Source organism: Podarcis vaucheri, assembly GCF_965113315.1.
Source record: "Podarcis vaucheri genome assembly, chromosome: 5".
In the NCBI taxonomy this organism is placed as follows: Eukaryota; Metazoa; Chordata; class Lepidosauria; order Squamata; family Lacertidae; genus Podarcis; species Podarcis vaucheri.
This window is the reverse complement of record NC_138763.1, coordinates 37577839-37593829: the sequence shown is the minus strand read 5'-3', so window position 1 is coordinate 37593829 and position 15991 is coordinate 37577839. Positions and strand designations below refer to the sequence as shown.

General features: G+C 43.1%; 1 protein-coding gene across 3 annotated transcripts in view; it reads left to right on the top strand.

Moving 5' to 3' along the window:
• Nucleotides 1–15991, top strand: part of HDLBP (high density lipoprotein binding protein) — a 59345-nt gene that overhangs the window by 19103 nt on the left and 24251 nt on the right. For 2 of the 3 annotated variants that reach the window (XM_082221708.1, XM_082221709.1), the window contains exons 2-5: nucleotides 6500–6564; nucleotides 10287–10399; nucleotides 12826–12980; nucleotides 13566–13781. In XM_082221708.1, the coding sequence (XP_082077834.1) occupies nucleotides 10324–10399; nucleotides 12826–12980; nucleotides 13566–13781 (447 nt within the window). In that variant the 5' untranslated portion in view covers nucleotides 6500–6564; nucleotides 10287–10323. Of the gene's footprint in view, nucleotides 1–6496; nucleotides 6565–10286; nucleotides 10400–12825; nucleotides 12981–13565; nucleotides 13782–15991 lie in introns of all 3 variants that reach the window. The other variant, XM_082221710.1, reaches the window with a different exon arrangement.

Genomic DNA, 15991 nt, shown 5'->3' with positions numbered 1-15991 from the left:
AGCGCTAGATGGCTGTCTCAGTTAAGTAATACTATCTATTATTTACTTATTTTGCTGTGCCACCTGAGAATTTCGAAGTGAAGAGTTATTTGATCTCCAGTATTGGAAATGTACCTGTCTCAGGTGACAGGATAAAATACATAAGGTTATATCCAACATTAGTCAAACTCAGAGTAGATTGCTTGAAATGGATGGACTTAAGTGACTTAAATAACTTAATTTCAATATGTCTGCTCTATGACTAACAGATGTCACACAGTCAAAGAATTTACTCCCTCCCCTTTAAAAAAAGATATATTAAAAGGACACTGCTGTTTTTAAAGTAAATTTGAATAATGTTAAAAGTTTTTTATTGTAATGACTTAAATGGTATTATGATCCCCTATCAATTATATTGAACCAAAGGCTGCTTTTACATTGGTACCTCGGGTTAAGAACTTAATTCGTTCTGGAGGTCCATTCTTAACCTGAAACTGTTCTTAAGCTAATTGGGCCTCCTGCTGCCACCACCGTGCAATTTCTGTTCTCAACCTGAAGCAAAGTTCTTAACCCAAGGTACTATTTCTGGGCTAGCGCAGTCTGTAACCTGAAGCGTCTGTAACCTGAAGCGTCTGTAACCCAAGGTACCACTGTATATGTATAAAAACTGTTGGGGAGGAGTGAGTCACAAGTCATGTGTTTTCTGCAACCACAGACTAGCAAGGAGGTAGGAGATGCTGAACTGTTTGTCACTTGGTTTATGCATGGAAGCCTCTATGGTTGATATTTGTACTCCTGTTTTAAGTCTTCCAACTATTTGAACTTTGCAGTGTGCTTCATTCGAAATTACGAATATTTATCTTCATTTTACTAAGCAAATAAAATGGATCAGCTGTGTACAATTATTTTCCATATATTAAATATTTCCCACTCTTCTTTAAATATACGTTCTTCTTGCAAGTTCTGCATATTCTAACATCACAAGTGGCCAGTCCTCTTTACAAGGGACTTCACTCACTTTCCATTTTTGGGCTAACAGAACACGGGCCACTGTTGTTGCATACATAAACTCTTCTGGCTTGTTTATTGTTTCCCATTCTGATAAGAAATTATACATTTTAGACAGAAGTTTATCCTTATTTTGTAAAAGTTCTTTTTCAAATTGTAAGTTTTGGTCCAAAAAAACCATATTTTTTTTTGTCTACCTTAAACGTAGCATATATTTGGTGGTATTGTAACCAATCCGTTATTTGGCTTCTTAAGTTCTCCATAGGTTTCAGTCTGGGTTCACCCCCTGCAAAGTCCAGCAGTTCCCTGTAAGTTGCCCATTGTCTGTCCATATTAACTCTCTTAATTGTAATTGCTTCGATGTGGGGTGTTTTTCTTTCTAGCAGATTTTTATATTTCTCCCAGACTCTATACAAATTCTTCCTGAGAATGTGGTTCATGCCGAACACATTCATGCCTGCCGAAGTTTAAGTCTTGGCCTTCCAAGTCTAAAATATCTGCATTATCCAATACAATCCATTCCTTTAACCAACACAAACAAGCTGCCTCATACAATTGCAAGTGTGGCAGAGCAAAGCCCCTCTTCCTTTTGTATCTATCAAAATTTTATATTTTATTATTGGCTTTTCAGGATTGTATTCTTAGACTAAAAGTAAATTATTATTTGCGCTGTAGAATTACATTGTGCAGATGTAATTCTACAGCACTTGTTGTACATATGCAAAAAAATGTTTTGAATTATGCTCCTGGGCTCTGCTCGGTGTTAAACAAATGCCTTTCACTGTTTTTATAGCAGCCAGGAAACACATGAATTTCACAGTGAGAGACATTGTTTTGGATGAAAAATTGAAAAAGAACTTTCATTTCACCTTGATTTAAATTAATCCATGCTGCAGCACTTTGCTTTTTTGCTCCTTTTTTTGGCAGTGCTTGCATACTTTTGAGATAAAATGTTTTCTTTGTTAAACGTTGATAAGCAGTTGATCGATGAAGTGACCCTAATCTTAAACAACAGCCATCTGCGTTTGGCAGTGTGCCACAGGGCATAACATAACTAAAGATAGCAATATTTTCACTAATTGTGGCCTAACATCCATTATGTTAATGCAGATTTATTAGTAGTATAATTAGAATGCACACATGAGTTTGCATTGTATTTTCATTGTGGCCCCAGGATTTGAATAAACTGGCCAGCCATTAATAATGATCTAGGAAGAGCCTGTGGAATCAGGCCAGCGGTCTATGTAGTCCAACATCCTGTTCTCACAGTGACCAACCAGATGGCTACAGGAAACCGGCAAACAGGATTCAGGCCCAAGAGCACCCTCCCCACCTATGGTTTCCAGCAACTGGTGTTCAACATTGCTGCCTCTGAATGTGCAGGCAGGGCTTAGCTATCATGGCTAGTAGCCATTAATGATCTTATTCTTCGACAGTGACAACCTGTTTAGCCAAGCTGCCCTCTTATTCCAAGAGTGCCATACTCTCTTTCTGAAAGATCACACATGAAATAGCTGATGACTTGCCCTCCGAAGCTAGATTGTATCTTAATTTCTTACCTTCATTGCTTTCCCTCATAAGATGCTTGAGACAGACTTAGCAGTGTCCTGTCATAGTTTTCTTGTCGTTTTAAAATAACCTTCTGCACTTCTGTCTTACGTAGACACGGAAGCAACAAGAAAATGGGTAAAGATGACTGGAATGGTCAGGCATTAGTCTAACATACATGAGTCTTTTATTCTTTATCTCAGTTCCCCCATGCATCTTGTACATATACCTGAAGGAGCGTCTCCACTCCCATCATTCTGCCCGGTACTGAGGTCCAGCGCCGAGGGCCTTCTGGCGGTTCCCTCACTGCGAGAAGCCAAGTTACAGGAACCAGGCAGAGGGCCTTCTCGGTAGTGGCGCCCTCCCTGTGGAACGCCCTCCCACCAGATGTCAAAGAGAAGAACCACTACCAGACTTTTAGAAGACATCTGAAGGCAGTCCTCTTTAGGGAAGCTTTTAATGTTTAACAGACTACTGTATTTTAATACTTTGTTGGAAGCTGCCCAGAGTGGCCAGGAAAACCCAGCCTGTTGGGCGGGGTATAAATAAAGTATTATTATTATTATTATTATTATTATTATTATTAGGAAACAAGAACTGACATCAGAATTACCCCCAGCTGTTACAAAATTCTGGCATTGCCAAGTGATTTGCAGCTATTTCCCCTCCCATCTGTCTGTCGCCTTCCCTTGCCATTCTTCACCTTGCCCAATATTATTTTATTATATTCTGCTAAAGCAGTGCCTCGGTCTAATCACCATAGCATACAGCAATGTTTCAGACCATTCCTCAAGTCACCTCAGGGTGCCAAGGCACACTGGTTGAAAACCAATGATTTTCTCCCCCACCCCTCCAATGTTGTAAGCCTCCTTGAGCATGCTTTGAACATGGTTTTTATTCCATTTCATTGTTTTCATAAGTAACATTTTCTCAAGCCTCTGCCATTCAAATCTGCGCAGCTTCTGGGGGCATGATGAAACCAGCAGCTGTGCCACGAGGTTACATTCCTGTCAGGCAGGCACTAAATCAAGTTACAGCACCCAAATGGTCTCAACTTGAGCTCAGCCTTCCTGGAACAAAGTTAAGCCACTAAACCCATACCCAGCTAGCAGGAAGTTCTGAGCAAAGGGTGTTGGGGGCCAGAAAAGGTGGCAGAGCCAGGAGAACGGCTGCCTTGAGAATAGGGCCAGATCAAGGGGAGAACATACATACCGTATTTTTCGCCCTATAGGACGCACCGTCCCATAAGACGCACCTAGTTTTTTGGGGGGGAAATAAAGGGGGAAAAATTATTTTCCCCCCACGCGCGAGGCTGGGGCAGCCCGAGCTTCCCCCGACCCCAGCCCCCAAACAGGCAGCTCTCTGCAAGCCGTGGGAGCCCAGCGGTGGCTCCCACTGCTTGAGGAGAGATCCGCGAAGCCTGGACGCGCTGAGATCAGGGCGCGCAGGCTTCGGGATGCCGGCAACTCTCCCCAAGCAGCGGGAGCGTTCCCGCTGCTTGGGGGGAGATCCGCGAAGCCTGGACGCGCTGAGATCAGAGCGCGCAGGCTTCGGGATGCCGGCAACTCTCCCCAAGCAGCGGGAGCGTTCCCGCTGCTTGAGGAGAGGTCCGCGAAGCCTGGAAAGCGAGAGGGGTTGGTGCGCACCCTCCGCTCTCGCTCTCCAGGCTTCAGCGAAAGCCTGCATTCGCCCCATAGGACGCACACACATTTCCCCTTCATTTTTGGAGGGGAAAAAGTGCGTCTTATAGGGCGAAAAATACGGTAATTAGTCAGACCTCTGTATGCTGGTGACAGTAAAAGTAAGGAGACCACTGTTCCTGTTTTGCAGCTTGCTGAGCCTGTCAGTCATGATTAACCCTGGAGTCCTCCTAGTACCTTTTTCTTGAGAGCCAGTATAGGAGACCAGGATTCAAATCCCTGCCTGGCTGAGATGCTCCCCGGGTGCAACCTTGGGGTGGTTGCCGTCTTCTGTCAGCCTAACCTAAAACAGAGGTTGGCTGGCCGGCCATCTGCCAGGGATTCTTCAGCTGCGATTTCAAGGGGTTGGACCTGATGACCCTTGGTGTACATTACAATTCTATGGTTCCACGAAGCTCTAAAGAGTTTGATAAAATAGATGGGAAGCATAGTTAACATGAACTCCTTGACGATTTTCTTCCGTTAAGGGTTGTAGGACAGATTGTTTGTTTTTGCAGTCTAAGCTGTGGCCACATGTGCCGGCAGATGTACTTTCTGTCCCACAATAGTGCAGATGCCACACTGGTTTTCTGTTAAGCCACCTTGTCTAAAGCAGTGACAGGCCTTGAATAGTGACATGAATATTCAGTGTTGGCTCATGCAGAGCACATGCTCCCCTAGTCTATCCCAGCTTGACCCTGGTGCAAGAAACACTTGTGTTGTACCCCAGTTTTATTCACAGTAAGTCAGTTGTCATGATTCGGTATATATATTCTTGATTACCATTTAAAATCTATCCACTCTTATTTACCAATACCAGGCCTAGATCTGTGTCATAGAGCCTCCAAATTCCTGATGTTAGTGCCCTGTGTTAATTCTGTAAGCTTTCTGAGTGGCAAGCATGTTGGCCTTGCTAGTTTGTATTTATTTTTATTAAATTTTCAGCTCTCTTCCTTCTGGGTCATTTCCCAACAATTACAGTTTTAGGCTCCTATCCTTGTCCTTCATTTTTCTTCTGGAGCAGCGATTACATGCTTCTTAGGTGATTACAGTTGTGCATTTCAAATTTAGTTTTAAAAGCGAGGAAATACAAAGATGCTCCAGCCTCATTCAAGCTGACTTTGCTGGGATTGCACTTGTTCCAAGAAATGTTCAAAGTAGATTATGGCCCTACCCATAAATGCTGACTGTCTCCGCTGCTGCTGCTGCTGCTGCTGCTGCTGCTGCTGCTGTTTTTCTAAGCTGGTTTGATCAGTTTTACCCAGTAGCACAGGTATTTGTAGTTAGACATCTAACTCCCACTGAACTCCTTTTGGGATGTTGGAAATATGTTGGCAACTTCTTTGTTTTACAAGAAAGATCTCTGGTCAAGTTTGGCGCTCTTGCCTCTTGTAGAGTTTTCAAAATGCCAGTCACATACACATGTGCACAAGTTGGGCATTGCTGGTGTGTGCGTGTGTGTGCGCGCGCATGCACATATCAGAGCTTAGAATTGCCAGGAGCCGATTTAATAAAACTCTGTTCTTTTCTCAGCCTCCGATTGTAAGAAAGTGAGAAAGTGCATGTTTTACCCAGGCTCCACTAAACTACATTCCTATCTTCTGACTGATGTCCGTTTTCTTGGCAGGTTTTTAATCTGTTAGTTTCTCTGTGTGTCACCCAGTTGGAGATGCTTTTACGTCCATGAAACTTCAAATTCATATCTTACATCTGCTATTTATTTACTGTTTCTTAGCCTAAAATTACGTTGGGTAGTTTTGTGCTGGAGAATGGACAGGCAGTTAAGCCCAAAGTCCATAGGAAATCTTAAATTACTGTTTGCAGTTGAAATTGATGAGATTATTTGGATGACGCAGAACACTATGCTGTACTGTTGCACCCAAAATGCTAGTACAATTTTTGATTTTTCTAGAAATAAAATACTAAGTGTTGCTGGTATAACTTTTGATTGTATAGATTCATTATGTTCAGCATTCAGATTATATGTGGATGAGTGGGTTAAGAATGTGCTGAAATGTGGATATGAACAGTGACGTTTCCTCCTCCTTTTGTGTGTTGATTTTAAATTGTTTACTTGTCTGTTCTGTGTTTTGCTTTTTGTGGGGAAGTACACTTGTTGTAAGGCAGGTTGCAAATTCATTATTGAAAAATAATGATTTACATTTCGGATCCTAATTCAGGTTTACCTGGGTGATTTCCAAACTCGTGAAACTGTATTGTGATTTCAAGGAATTTTAGCACTCTTAGAGCAGAGTAACTATTGTTTCTTTCTTTCCCCAAAGCAGAAGCTGGCAGGCTGACAAACAGGCAGCTCACAGGACGGACTTTCTGGCTACTGACCATTTAGCTGGTAAGTTTACAGATCTATGTGGTTAAGTTTGTATGTCAGACTTCTGGCCCATGGTCCTATTGAACGCTAGGAGTTGTATTCAGCGTAGCGCTAAAAAAATTCAACCCGTGAAAGGAATTCTCTTTGCTCAATGGAATGTTCTCCACCTCTCCTCCCCCCACCCCATTCAATCTGGTTTCTCTTCAGATAGTATAAATCTTTTGCCTTTTACCCATGCAGTCTGTTCTGGTGGTCTCCCCCTACCCTTGTGAGCAGTTGCAGGGGTGTTGCAGGGGAAGGAGAGGGGGGGGGGGAAATCCTGTTGCACTAGCAAAGCTATTGAGTTCACTACCACCCTTGTTTTTAGTAGTGCCCATTAATTACACTGGGCAACAATTTTTTACTTTTTGAATGTTGTCTAGATTTCTACAACTGATTTAGGGTATTTTTGCACTGCTGAATCAGGAAATGGCATCCGTTTCTCTCCATCAGGTCAGGTTTTGTGTAAACTGAATGGTGGGCATTGATAAAGGTAAGTACACGTAAATTGCATATTGCTTCACCATTTTTCAAACTTCAGGGCTTGAACTTCTTTTTCTTGGAACTCCTGGAATGCTCAGCAGCACGGAGGTCTCTCTTCAGAGTCCAACAGTAGTCAGCCATCATGACTGCGTCCCAGCGACCCTGATACCTGGTCTCCATCTCTTTCATGTCCTGATGGAATCTCTCCCCCTGCTCGTCACTCATTGAACCCAGGTTCTCAGGAAACCAGTCCATATGTGAAAATAGGTAGTGCATCTTGACGCTCATGTTGCAGCCCAGGTTTCTGAAAGCAGCCAGCATGTTGTTGACAAGTTCTGCGTAGTTTCTGGCCTTATTGTTGCCAAGAAAGTTCTTCACTACCAGAACAAATGCCTTCCACGCTTCCAGTTCCACTTCGTTCATTGAGTTTCCGAACTCTGGATCTCTGATGAGCTGACAGATCTGAGGACCGTCAAAGATGCCAGCTTTCAACTTCTCCATGGTCAATCCTGGAAAAGCCTGGCACAAGTAAATGAAGCAGTCACCATCCTTGTCCAGAGCCTTGGTGAACTGCTTGATTAAGCCAAGCTTGATGTGCAGCGGTGGGAAGAGTATTCTGTCTCTGTCCACCAGAGGGTCATTGATGACGTTCCTTTCTTTGCAAGGCACCAATTCCTCCTGCACAGGCCAGTCCTCCTTCGTGTAAAGCTGAGCACGGTCCCTACTATCCCACATGCACAGAAAACATGGGTACTCGGTGAAGCCAGACTATTGTCCCAACAAAAAGTTCACCATCTTCAGGTTAACACAAATAAACCACTTATGCTGATCATAACCAATTTTCTTCAGCACATACTTCACTGCTTCATAGTTCTCCTTCAGTGTACTCGAGTGAGCCAGGGGTATAGAGGCAAACTGGTTGCCGTTGTGTAGCAGAACACATTTCAGTGATTGCTTGCTGCTGTCAATGAACAGTCTCCAATCTTTGGGTTCGTACTGTGGCACTCCAAGCTTGAGCAGAAGCTGCGCAATATCTGCACAGTACACCAAGTTCTTCTCGTCCGAGAAAAAACGGAGGTACTCTTGATGCCTTTTGTGCAAGAAGCTGATGCGAGCACTGTCAGAGAGGAGGTTTTTTTCCTTCAATCTGGATGCCAACAGTTCGGCAGAGTCCTTTGACAAGCTGAGGTCGTGAACTAGATCATTCAACTCCTTTTGGGAAAATGGATGTGGAGCATCTTCTTCAAGAACCACCACTTCTTCTTCTTCATGTCCTTCAACACTGGAGGCATCTCGTCACTAATGTCAGGAAGTTCTCCGAAGATAGGCACTGGAATTTCATCACAATGAGCTACAGGACGACGTGCTGATTGAAGATCAGGATACTTTGTGGGGCGGCTGCCCCATTAACTTAGTTTTGATTCCCCAACTTTATGCTTTGCTGGACCAATTTATGGAAGATTTTGAGATTTTATGACTTCAAACTGATACCTTTTCGACATAGTCACCCAGAACTATCGGACCTGAATACTTCTTGTCATTAAAATAATCATTTCCAATCAAAACAGTTATTTGACAAGGCATTTTACCCCCACCAACTTCTTCTAAAATGCTCCACACAACCGTACATGTGAACAAAAATGTAAAAAAAAGACATGTGGCCATAGCTCAAAAACTTGACCTGATTGAGCAAAACCAATGTGATTTTTGGATTCAGCGCATCAGATTCATCCTAAATCAGCTGAAAAAACGCAGACAACAAATTTGTTGTTGACCAGTGTTATTCATAGATTTCACACGACTTGCCTGAAATACTCCTGCAATTACCTGTAACAAAGAATGGTTCTTCAAGGTGCGTGTGTGCGCACGCATGCTTGCACTTAAAGGTGGTATTTTAAAAGGAAACTATAGCCCACACAGTTGAATATAGTCCATGCCCAATGCAGAATGAACTTCAGCTGCTGTTGCTGCTTTTAAGAATTATTGTTTCTAGTGTTCCAGTAAGAAGGAAAGGAAAAAAATAGTTTTTCTTGCTAAACCCGTACCTTGAATATGCCCATCTCCTCCTAACAATAATACCCAAGTTAAAAGTAGAAAAAGTGATAAAACAATTAAGGGGAGAAATTCTGTGTAAATGCTTAAAATACCTAGATTAGTTCCGAAACAAGATAATTAAGGGGGACAGAAAAGAGGTTTACAATTGTGTAGATAAAGTGAAAAGGGATTATGTTCCCCTTTCTCACAAATTGTTTCCTAATTCTTATAATTAAGAGGCAGCAGGGCTAAAAAGTAAGTACCTTTAACATGGCACACAATTAACTTGTTCTCTGGGACAGTTGAAGGCTAACTTTGTATAACTGCATTCAGAATAGTGCTAGAGAGTTTTGTACGTGCCCAATTAACCAAGATGGTTGGGGTTATATGTCCCAACCTCCAGGTATTCTTTACTTTCTGACAATCGCAAAGTGATTATTGGCTAGATTGCTCTTTCAAGGAAACCAGGCTGCTCTATTTATTCTAAGGTATCTAGAATTGGCTGTTGCTGTCAGACTGGTAAAGGAACTAAACCCTGCATGTGAAGTAATGTTGATGCACCTAAATCCCTGATTTAGGTTCTGGTCATATTAAAGGTTCTGTGTATTGGGGGGAGCATATAAGGCCAATGTTCGCTTCTCTGCCCTACAACGTGTAAAAATACATGCTGAGGTTGCATGTGAAGAGGACTAGAGTTACATCTATAATAGCCCACTATTTGTGGCAGATGCAGCAAAGGCAGACTGATTTAGTCAACAATTTCCCAAGGTAACATCTTTTCATTTTATATTTTGTAATGTTAAAAATTCAACCAACAGCTCCTCATATTAGTGCAGCTTACTGTCACTGATGTTTAAGGCTCCTTGAGGAGGCGGTGGGCATGTTGCTGTTGCTTCTAGAAGGGGAATAAATGCTTTTGCAGCAACCTTTCCCAGCCTCAAAGGAATAACTGAAGTAATACCATGCATCAGCGAAAGCAATGGATCAGTGTTTTTCCAGGCTGGCTGGGAAGAAAGGCACTGCTTCCTAGCCACAACTATTTCTCCTAGGGCTGTAAGAGGTACTCAGCTAGGGACAGTTTCAGCTTGTGCCAGGCAAGTCGCCAGTCACGCCACTTTTACTTTACCTCTCTATTTAAATGCATCCTGCTAGTAATTATTACGGTGTTTCCCCTTTTGCACTGCCAGTGGCATACCCGGATTGTGCGTGGGTGGGAAATCGACCATGAGCTCCGTGGCAGTTTTGACCCAGGAGAGCTTTGCTGAACATCGCAGCGGCCTTGCTCAGCAGCAAGTGAAAGGTAAGACTGCAAGGCAAGGCTACTGGAAAATCCCTTTTTGATAACTTCTGCATGAAAGTGGCATATTCAGCTTCTACTACATACTCAAATATTACTTTGCTGGCAGTGTTCAAAACTCCCATTGTTCTAGGCACATTTTGCGACTAGGGATTTCTTTAGTGCACACATTTTTTGAGCTCTGGGTGCAGTACTGTGCCATAGATTTCAGAATAAAACTGCAGAGTGGAAGGAAAGGAGGACCTTTTTCTGCCTCCCCACCTCCAGCTACTCTCTGAAGACTGGATAAGAGACCCTCTTAAGAATATTAGGGGGGTGGGCAGGGGAAGGACTAGATCATGTGAAAAATGAACATAATATTTTAGCTACGGTTCATTCTTTTTATAAGAAAAGAGTGCCTAGACATTCTGTTGTTGCGCCCAGAACCTAGCTTTAAGGTGCAATTTAGCTCCTAGCTTTCATATCTCAGTTTCTAACACTGTTTGCTGGGGAGCCACTAGCCTGAGGGCTGGATGTGGCCCTTGAGGCCTCCCTACCCAGCCCTCATCATCTGCTGCTTTTCCTACTTCCCCTCCTTGAGAAAGCTTTTTTCAAGCCTAATTGTGGCACAGGAGGGGGCGGGGGTTACAGCTGGGAAGGGAAGAGTTAACATACCTCCAGAAATGCCCCTTGCACCATATTTAGGCTAGGGGGGGAGCCTTCTAAGAAGGCCTTTTCTAGTCTAATTATAGTGGGAGAACCATCCCGAGGGTTCAGCTGGGGTGTGAAAGCATTTAAACTTTTTACAAGGCGTGTGTGTTTGTGTAGATATTGTGTGTGTGGCCTCGCCCACTTATTCCTTGACCATACTCCTTTTGGTGATGGAGGGTTGGCCAAGCTACCATGGAGTTGGCCAAGTAGAATGCAGTTCTCAGGCTGAAGAAGGTTTCCCCACCCCTGTTGTGGGAGGGAGTGCAAGCCGGCCTTCCTGGGGTCTTTGTTGCTTGAATGAGACAGTAAGTTTGATACTCGTGTGGCAAAGGGCTAACAACAAAATACAAGGGTAAGAGAGGTTCAGAATACAGTGGTACCTTGGGTTACATAAGCTTCAGGTTACAGACGCTTCAAGTTACAGACTCCGCTAACCCAGAAATAGTACCTCGGGTTAAGAACTTTGCTTCAGGATGAGAACAGAAATCGTGCAGCGGCGGCACAGTGGCAGCAGGAGGCCCCATTAGCTAAAGTGGTGCTTCAGGTTATGAACAGTTTCAGGTTAAGAACGGACCTCCGGAACGAATTAAGTACTTAACCCGAGGTACCACTGTACGAGTTGTCTGACCTGCAGGTTCTTTCTCCTAGTTCTTTTCATTCTGTCAAGCTGTTCCTTAATGTGCACCCTCTCTCCATGTGGTGTATTTATATACACTTCATCACATGGGTTAATGCTAGGTTAATCAGGAGAAGGGGGTGAGCTAAACGATCTTTTGGACTTTCTTAATCCTATTTTTCTGTATTGGAAGCCTTATCACAACCACCAAAACGATTAAATATTTGTTGTTCTCTGTCCTTCATAGTACTGTGTTGAGCAAGTTACAATATATGGGCAGCAGCCAACACTGCTTAAATTTACCGTGTTTAATCATTCTTCCATACAATCCTGTTAGCTGCTCTTATCAAGAAAATAGTATCTAACTATTTTGTCACAAGGTAGTGTAAGTAATAGGCAGGTGTAAATTGAATAATGAATGTGGTTTAATAAGCGTGATCAGGTACCAGGTCAGTTTAGTTTGTCAAGGGACTCCCAAGTCAATGCATGAAGCCATGTAAAAATTGCCAAAATGAATTTTGTAGATAGTCAAGGGCTCCTTGAAGTCAAGCAGCATCAATGGGTCAGCCTGCAAGCAAAATATGTCCTACCTCCCAAGTAAAACATTAACAAAAGAAGCAGAGGAAGATCAGTTAGCTGATGGTCCTCCCTTTCTCAATAAGAAAATAATTTGCCAATTCACCAAGTTGTTAAGAGGTCAGCTACACAACAGCCAGTGTCAATAAATGGTTTGGAATTAACTCTCAGGCGGGGTCATCCTGACACCAGAGGTGACTGAACTGATCATCCACTTGTTCTTCATGCCAAACCTGCATCCCATAATTCCATTGGCTGCAGTAAGAAAAAGGGTGGTGAGGGTCCAGGGCATGTGTGTTAAATGTCAAGATTAACTCTGATTTCCGCAAAAGATAAAGGTTTCCTAATTGCTTGATAGACAGAAACAACCACTGGTGGTTTACCAAAGAGAAAGCTGCTTAATTTTGTTCTCTTAATTTCAGTCATTTCTTTTAAAAGTTGTGGCCTTTGTTTTCTGCCGCTGAACTCGAGCATGTTTGGAAATCAGCAGGGTGAGCACTATTTGTGTATGAAATACTTCATTGTTTCTTTGCTTGCTCAACTCTAGTTGCAGCTTTAAATGCTGAAGAAGAAAATGACCCTCCAACTTACAAGGATGCCTTCCCTCCTCTCCCTGAGAAAGCAGCATGCTTGGAACCAGCCCAGGAACCTGCTGGTGCCTGGAGCAAAATCCGACCAATCAAGGCTTCTGTCATCACTCAGGTCAGTACAAAAGAGGGATTTCCCTCCTCTTTTACCCAACACTTGGTTTTCTACTGTAAGCTTTGAAGACAAATGCTTTTCAGTATCCCTCCAGCATGTTGTTGCAGGGGAGAAAGTGTTGCAATAAAGATAACTAAGTGACCAGAGCTAACTTAAATGACTATTTTGGAGCAGGACGGCATTTGCTTGACCAGTCAGTTTTTGGAGAATTCTGTCGGTGTAGTCTGAGGAATTCCCAGATATTGACCTTACTCAGTTAGTGACATCAGAGCCCTGAATGCTACATTAATGCTGTTCGGATGTGAGGGCGATCTGGCTGCGACATCTGTCACCCCATTAATGCTGTTCGAAACTAAAGGGGTGGTCAGGGTAGCTGATCTCCTAAAGTAGTCTCCACTCTAAAAGTTAAGTATCTTTTTGTGTTGAAATCTAAGGGTTCACATCATAGAGAGTTGTGCCCAGTATGTATTTATCAGTTGAGTGCTTAAGTGTCTTGTTACAGCAGAAGTGTCTCTGCTCATCTGCAAATGGGGAGTAAATTTACCATTGTTCTAAGTTGAACAAGACTTCCTTTTACCTGAGCAGGTGTTCCATGTGCCGCTGGAAGAGAGGAAATACAAGGACATGAACCAGTTTGGGGAAGGAGAGCAGGCCAAAATCTGCTTGGACATCATGCAGAAGACGGGAGCTCACCTGGAGCTGTCTCTCGCAAAGGATCAGGGACTCTCGATCATGGTCTCTGGCAAGCTAGAAGCAGTGATGAAGGCTCGAAAGAAGATCGTAGCTCAGCTTCAGACACAGGTGAGTGACTTGGTTCTCTCCTCTTCCCACTGTGTGACCTTCCTCAAGGTGTGGGTGCTCATAAAACCAAACATAGATTTTAGTAGGCCAGCTCACCTTTGCAGTGTATCTTAAGTGCATGGAAGGTCACTGGAGTGATGCCATGTGTTTTCAACTGAGCTTCGAAAGCTAATTGCAGTTTAATTAACCATGGCCTCCCTACATACTTTTCTAGCAGCCAATGTTAGGCAAGTAATCTCTCCAGAAGCCAGAACCCGGTGATTGTTATAGATGGTGCATTCATGGGTGTTAACAAGGTACAATGGGATCGATTTTTATGGTGAACAGTAGCACTATGTACTCCCCAAAGTTTTTTCTTCCAAAAGCTCAGTGTTCCCTGAGGAGGGGGTGGGGAAATACATTGAAATTGGGATCTCTTCCCCACTGCTTTCTGTGGCAAAGCACTTGGCAACATTAGAGGAGAGATGCTACAGCTACCTTAAGAGAGGCAAGGCATGAGTGATGGGCAGAACAGCATCCCAACCCTCTTACTCCCTTGGCAAGAGAAAATGGACTGAGTCCCCTACATCATTTTGTGGTGGGTGTTGCATCTCTTAAGGTGGCTAATGCCCATTGACCCTAAGCTGTTGGCTAATTAAGTACTAAAGTACTAGACTTGGCTTGGACTAGATGGCCCAAAGAATTCTATGAGCCAGTTTAGAATGGATTGTGTTTAGAAAAAAGTGGAATGTCAGTAAATATGTAGATGGGGTGATCATGAAGACATCTGTCAAAAGGTTTTGGTAGGTGTGTGAAGTCCCTCAAAGGTAGCTGAGTAAACATAGCAGTTATAGTATAAGACGATGGATTATCTTGTGAATTGGTAACTGGCTAAAACAGGTAGGGAGCTAGAACTGGCTGGCTGGGGCCAGACCCTTATCTCCAGGCACACTGTGGTCCAAATTTTGACAGGTTGGCATGGCCACTCACTTGATATCACAGTGACATTAAGTGACCTATTTTTTGCCTGCCTGGTCTGAAATCCTGCTATGAAAATAATAGGCCTCTGTCTCCATCGCCAGGAAAGAGAAAGTGGGTGCATGGGCAAGTACATATATTCTCAACTCTTCTGTAGCCTGTCTGCCAACCACCAGAATTTAGCTTGCAGTTGAGAACTTCTGTGTTTGGATAAATGAGAACCTTGAACTAACTCTCTGTATTTGTGACAGCATGACTAAGTTTTCGAGTGGGACTTGGTCAGGGCTTTAGAGCATCCTGATTTATTCCATAAGCCCCCCTGGCAATGGAAAACTCTTACTTGGGCATTATGCCCTCCACCAAGGGAAATATTAATATCCCGTTCTATCTAAAATTTAATAGGTTCAGAAAGGACATAGGAAATAGCTTGAGGGGTATGTTCAACATAATTATGCTTAATCTGTGTTATAACATTAGAGTCTAGAGATCATACAATCAGGCTAGTCTGAGTGGTTGAGCTTGTTCTGAAGTGTTTCCAATTCACACAGCAGCTGGGAGTCTTTTGTTCCAATGAAGACTGAGAAATTTAAATGAAGATGGGAGTCTGCACGGCTGAATGCTTCCTTCCACCGTCACTCGCCTACCCACATAACTTTACTGAATGAAATGCTATGTTAGGGAGGGAGAAGGCTAGGTTGAGTCTTAATAAAGCTGAGTGGACAGAATGTGTGCCTGGGAGAACTTGGCAGGGACTTTTATTTTTCTTAATTTGGGGAAGCGGTCAAACATATATTAAAAAAATAAATAATGTAGGTACCTCTAAGTGGTTTACCAGAAATATTAGAATGATCAATAATTAAAAAGTAAAAGATTGTAATTTTTCTGCATCTATGTGTCTGGATAGGCTTGCCTAAACAAAAAATGATTTAAGCAGGCACTGAAAAGAGCTCAGCAAATGTGCCTGCCTGATGCCAGTAGACAGAGAGCTTTTCTACCTGAAACCTCAAGTAGTACAGTTCATGCAAATCTCTTTATTACTTGATTCTGCTGGATAAACACCTCCTATCTCTGATAGGTGTATACAGTGATGAACTTGGAACGTGCACAGTCCCCTGCCGCCGCCGCCTCCCGCATATGGTGGGCGAAATTGCAATGCTGAAATTCTGTCCTCCATTATGGCATTCAGGGCAAAACAGCTCTGTTGGATTGGTCAACCCAACCTTTAGAGCTGGAATGGAGAACTGTGTGTGTGT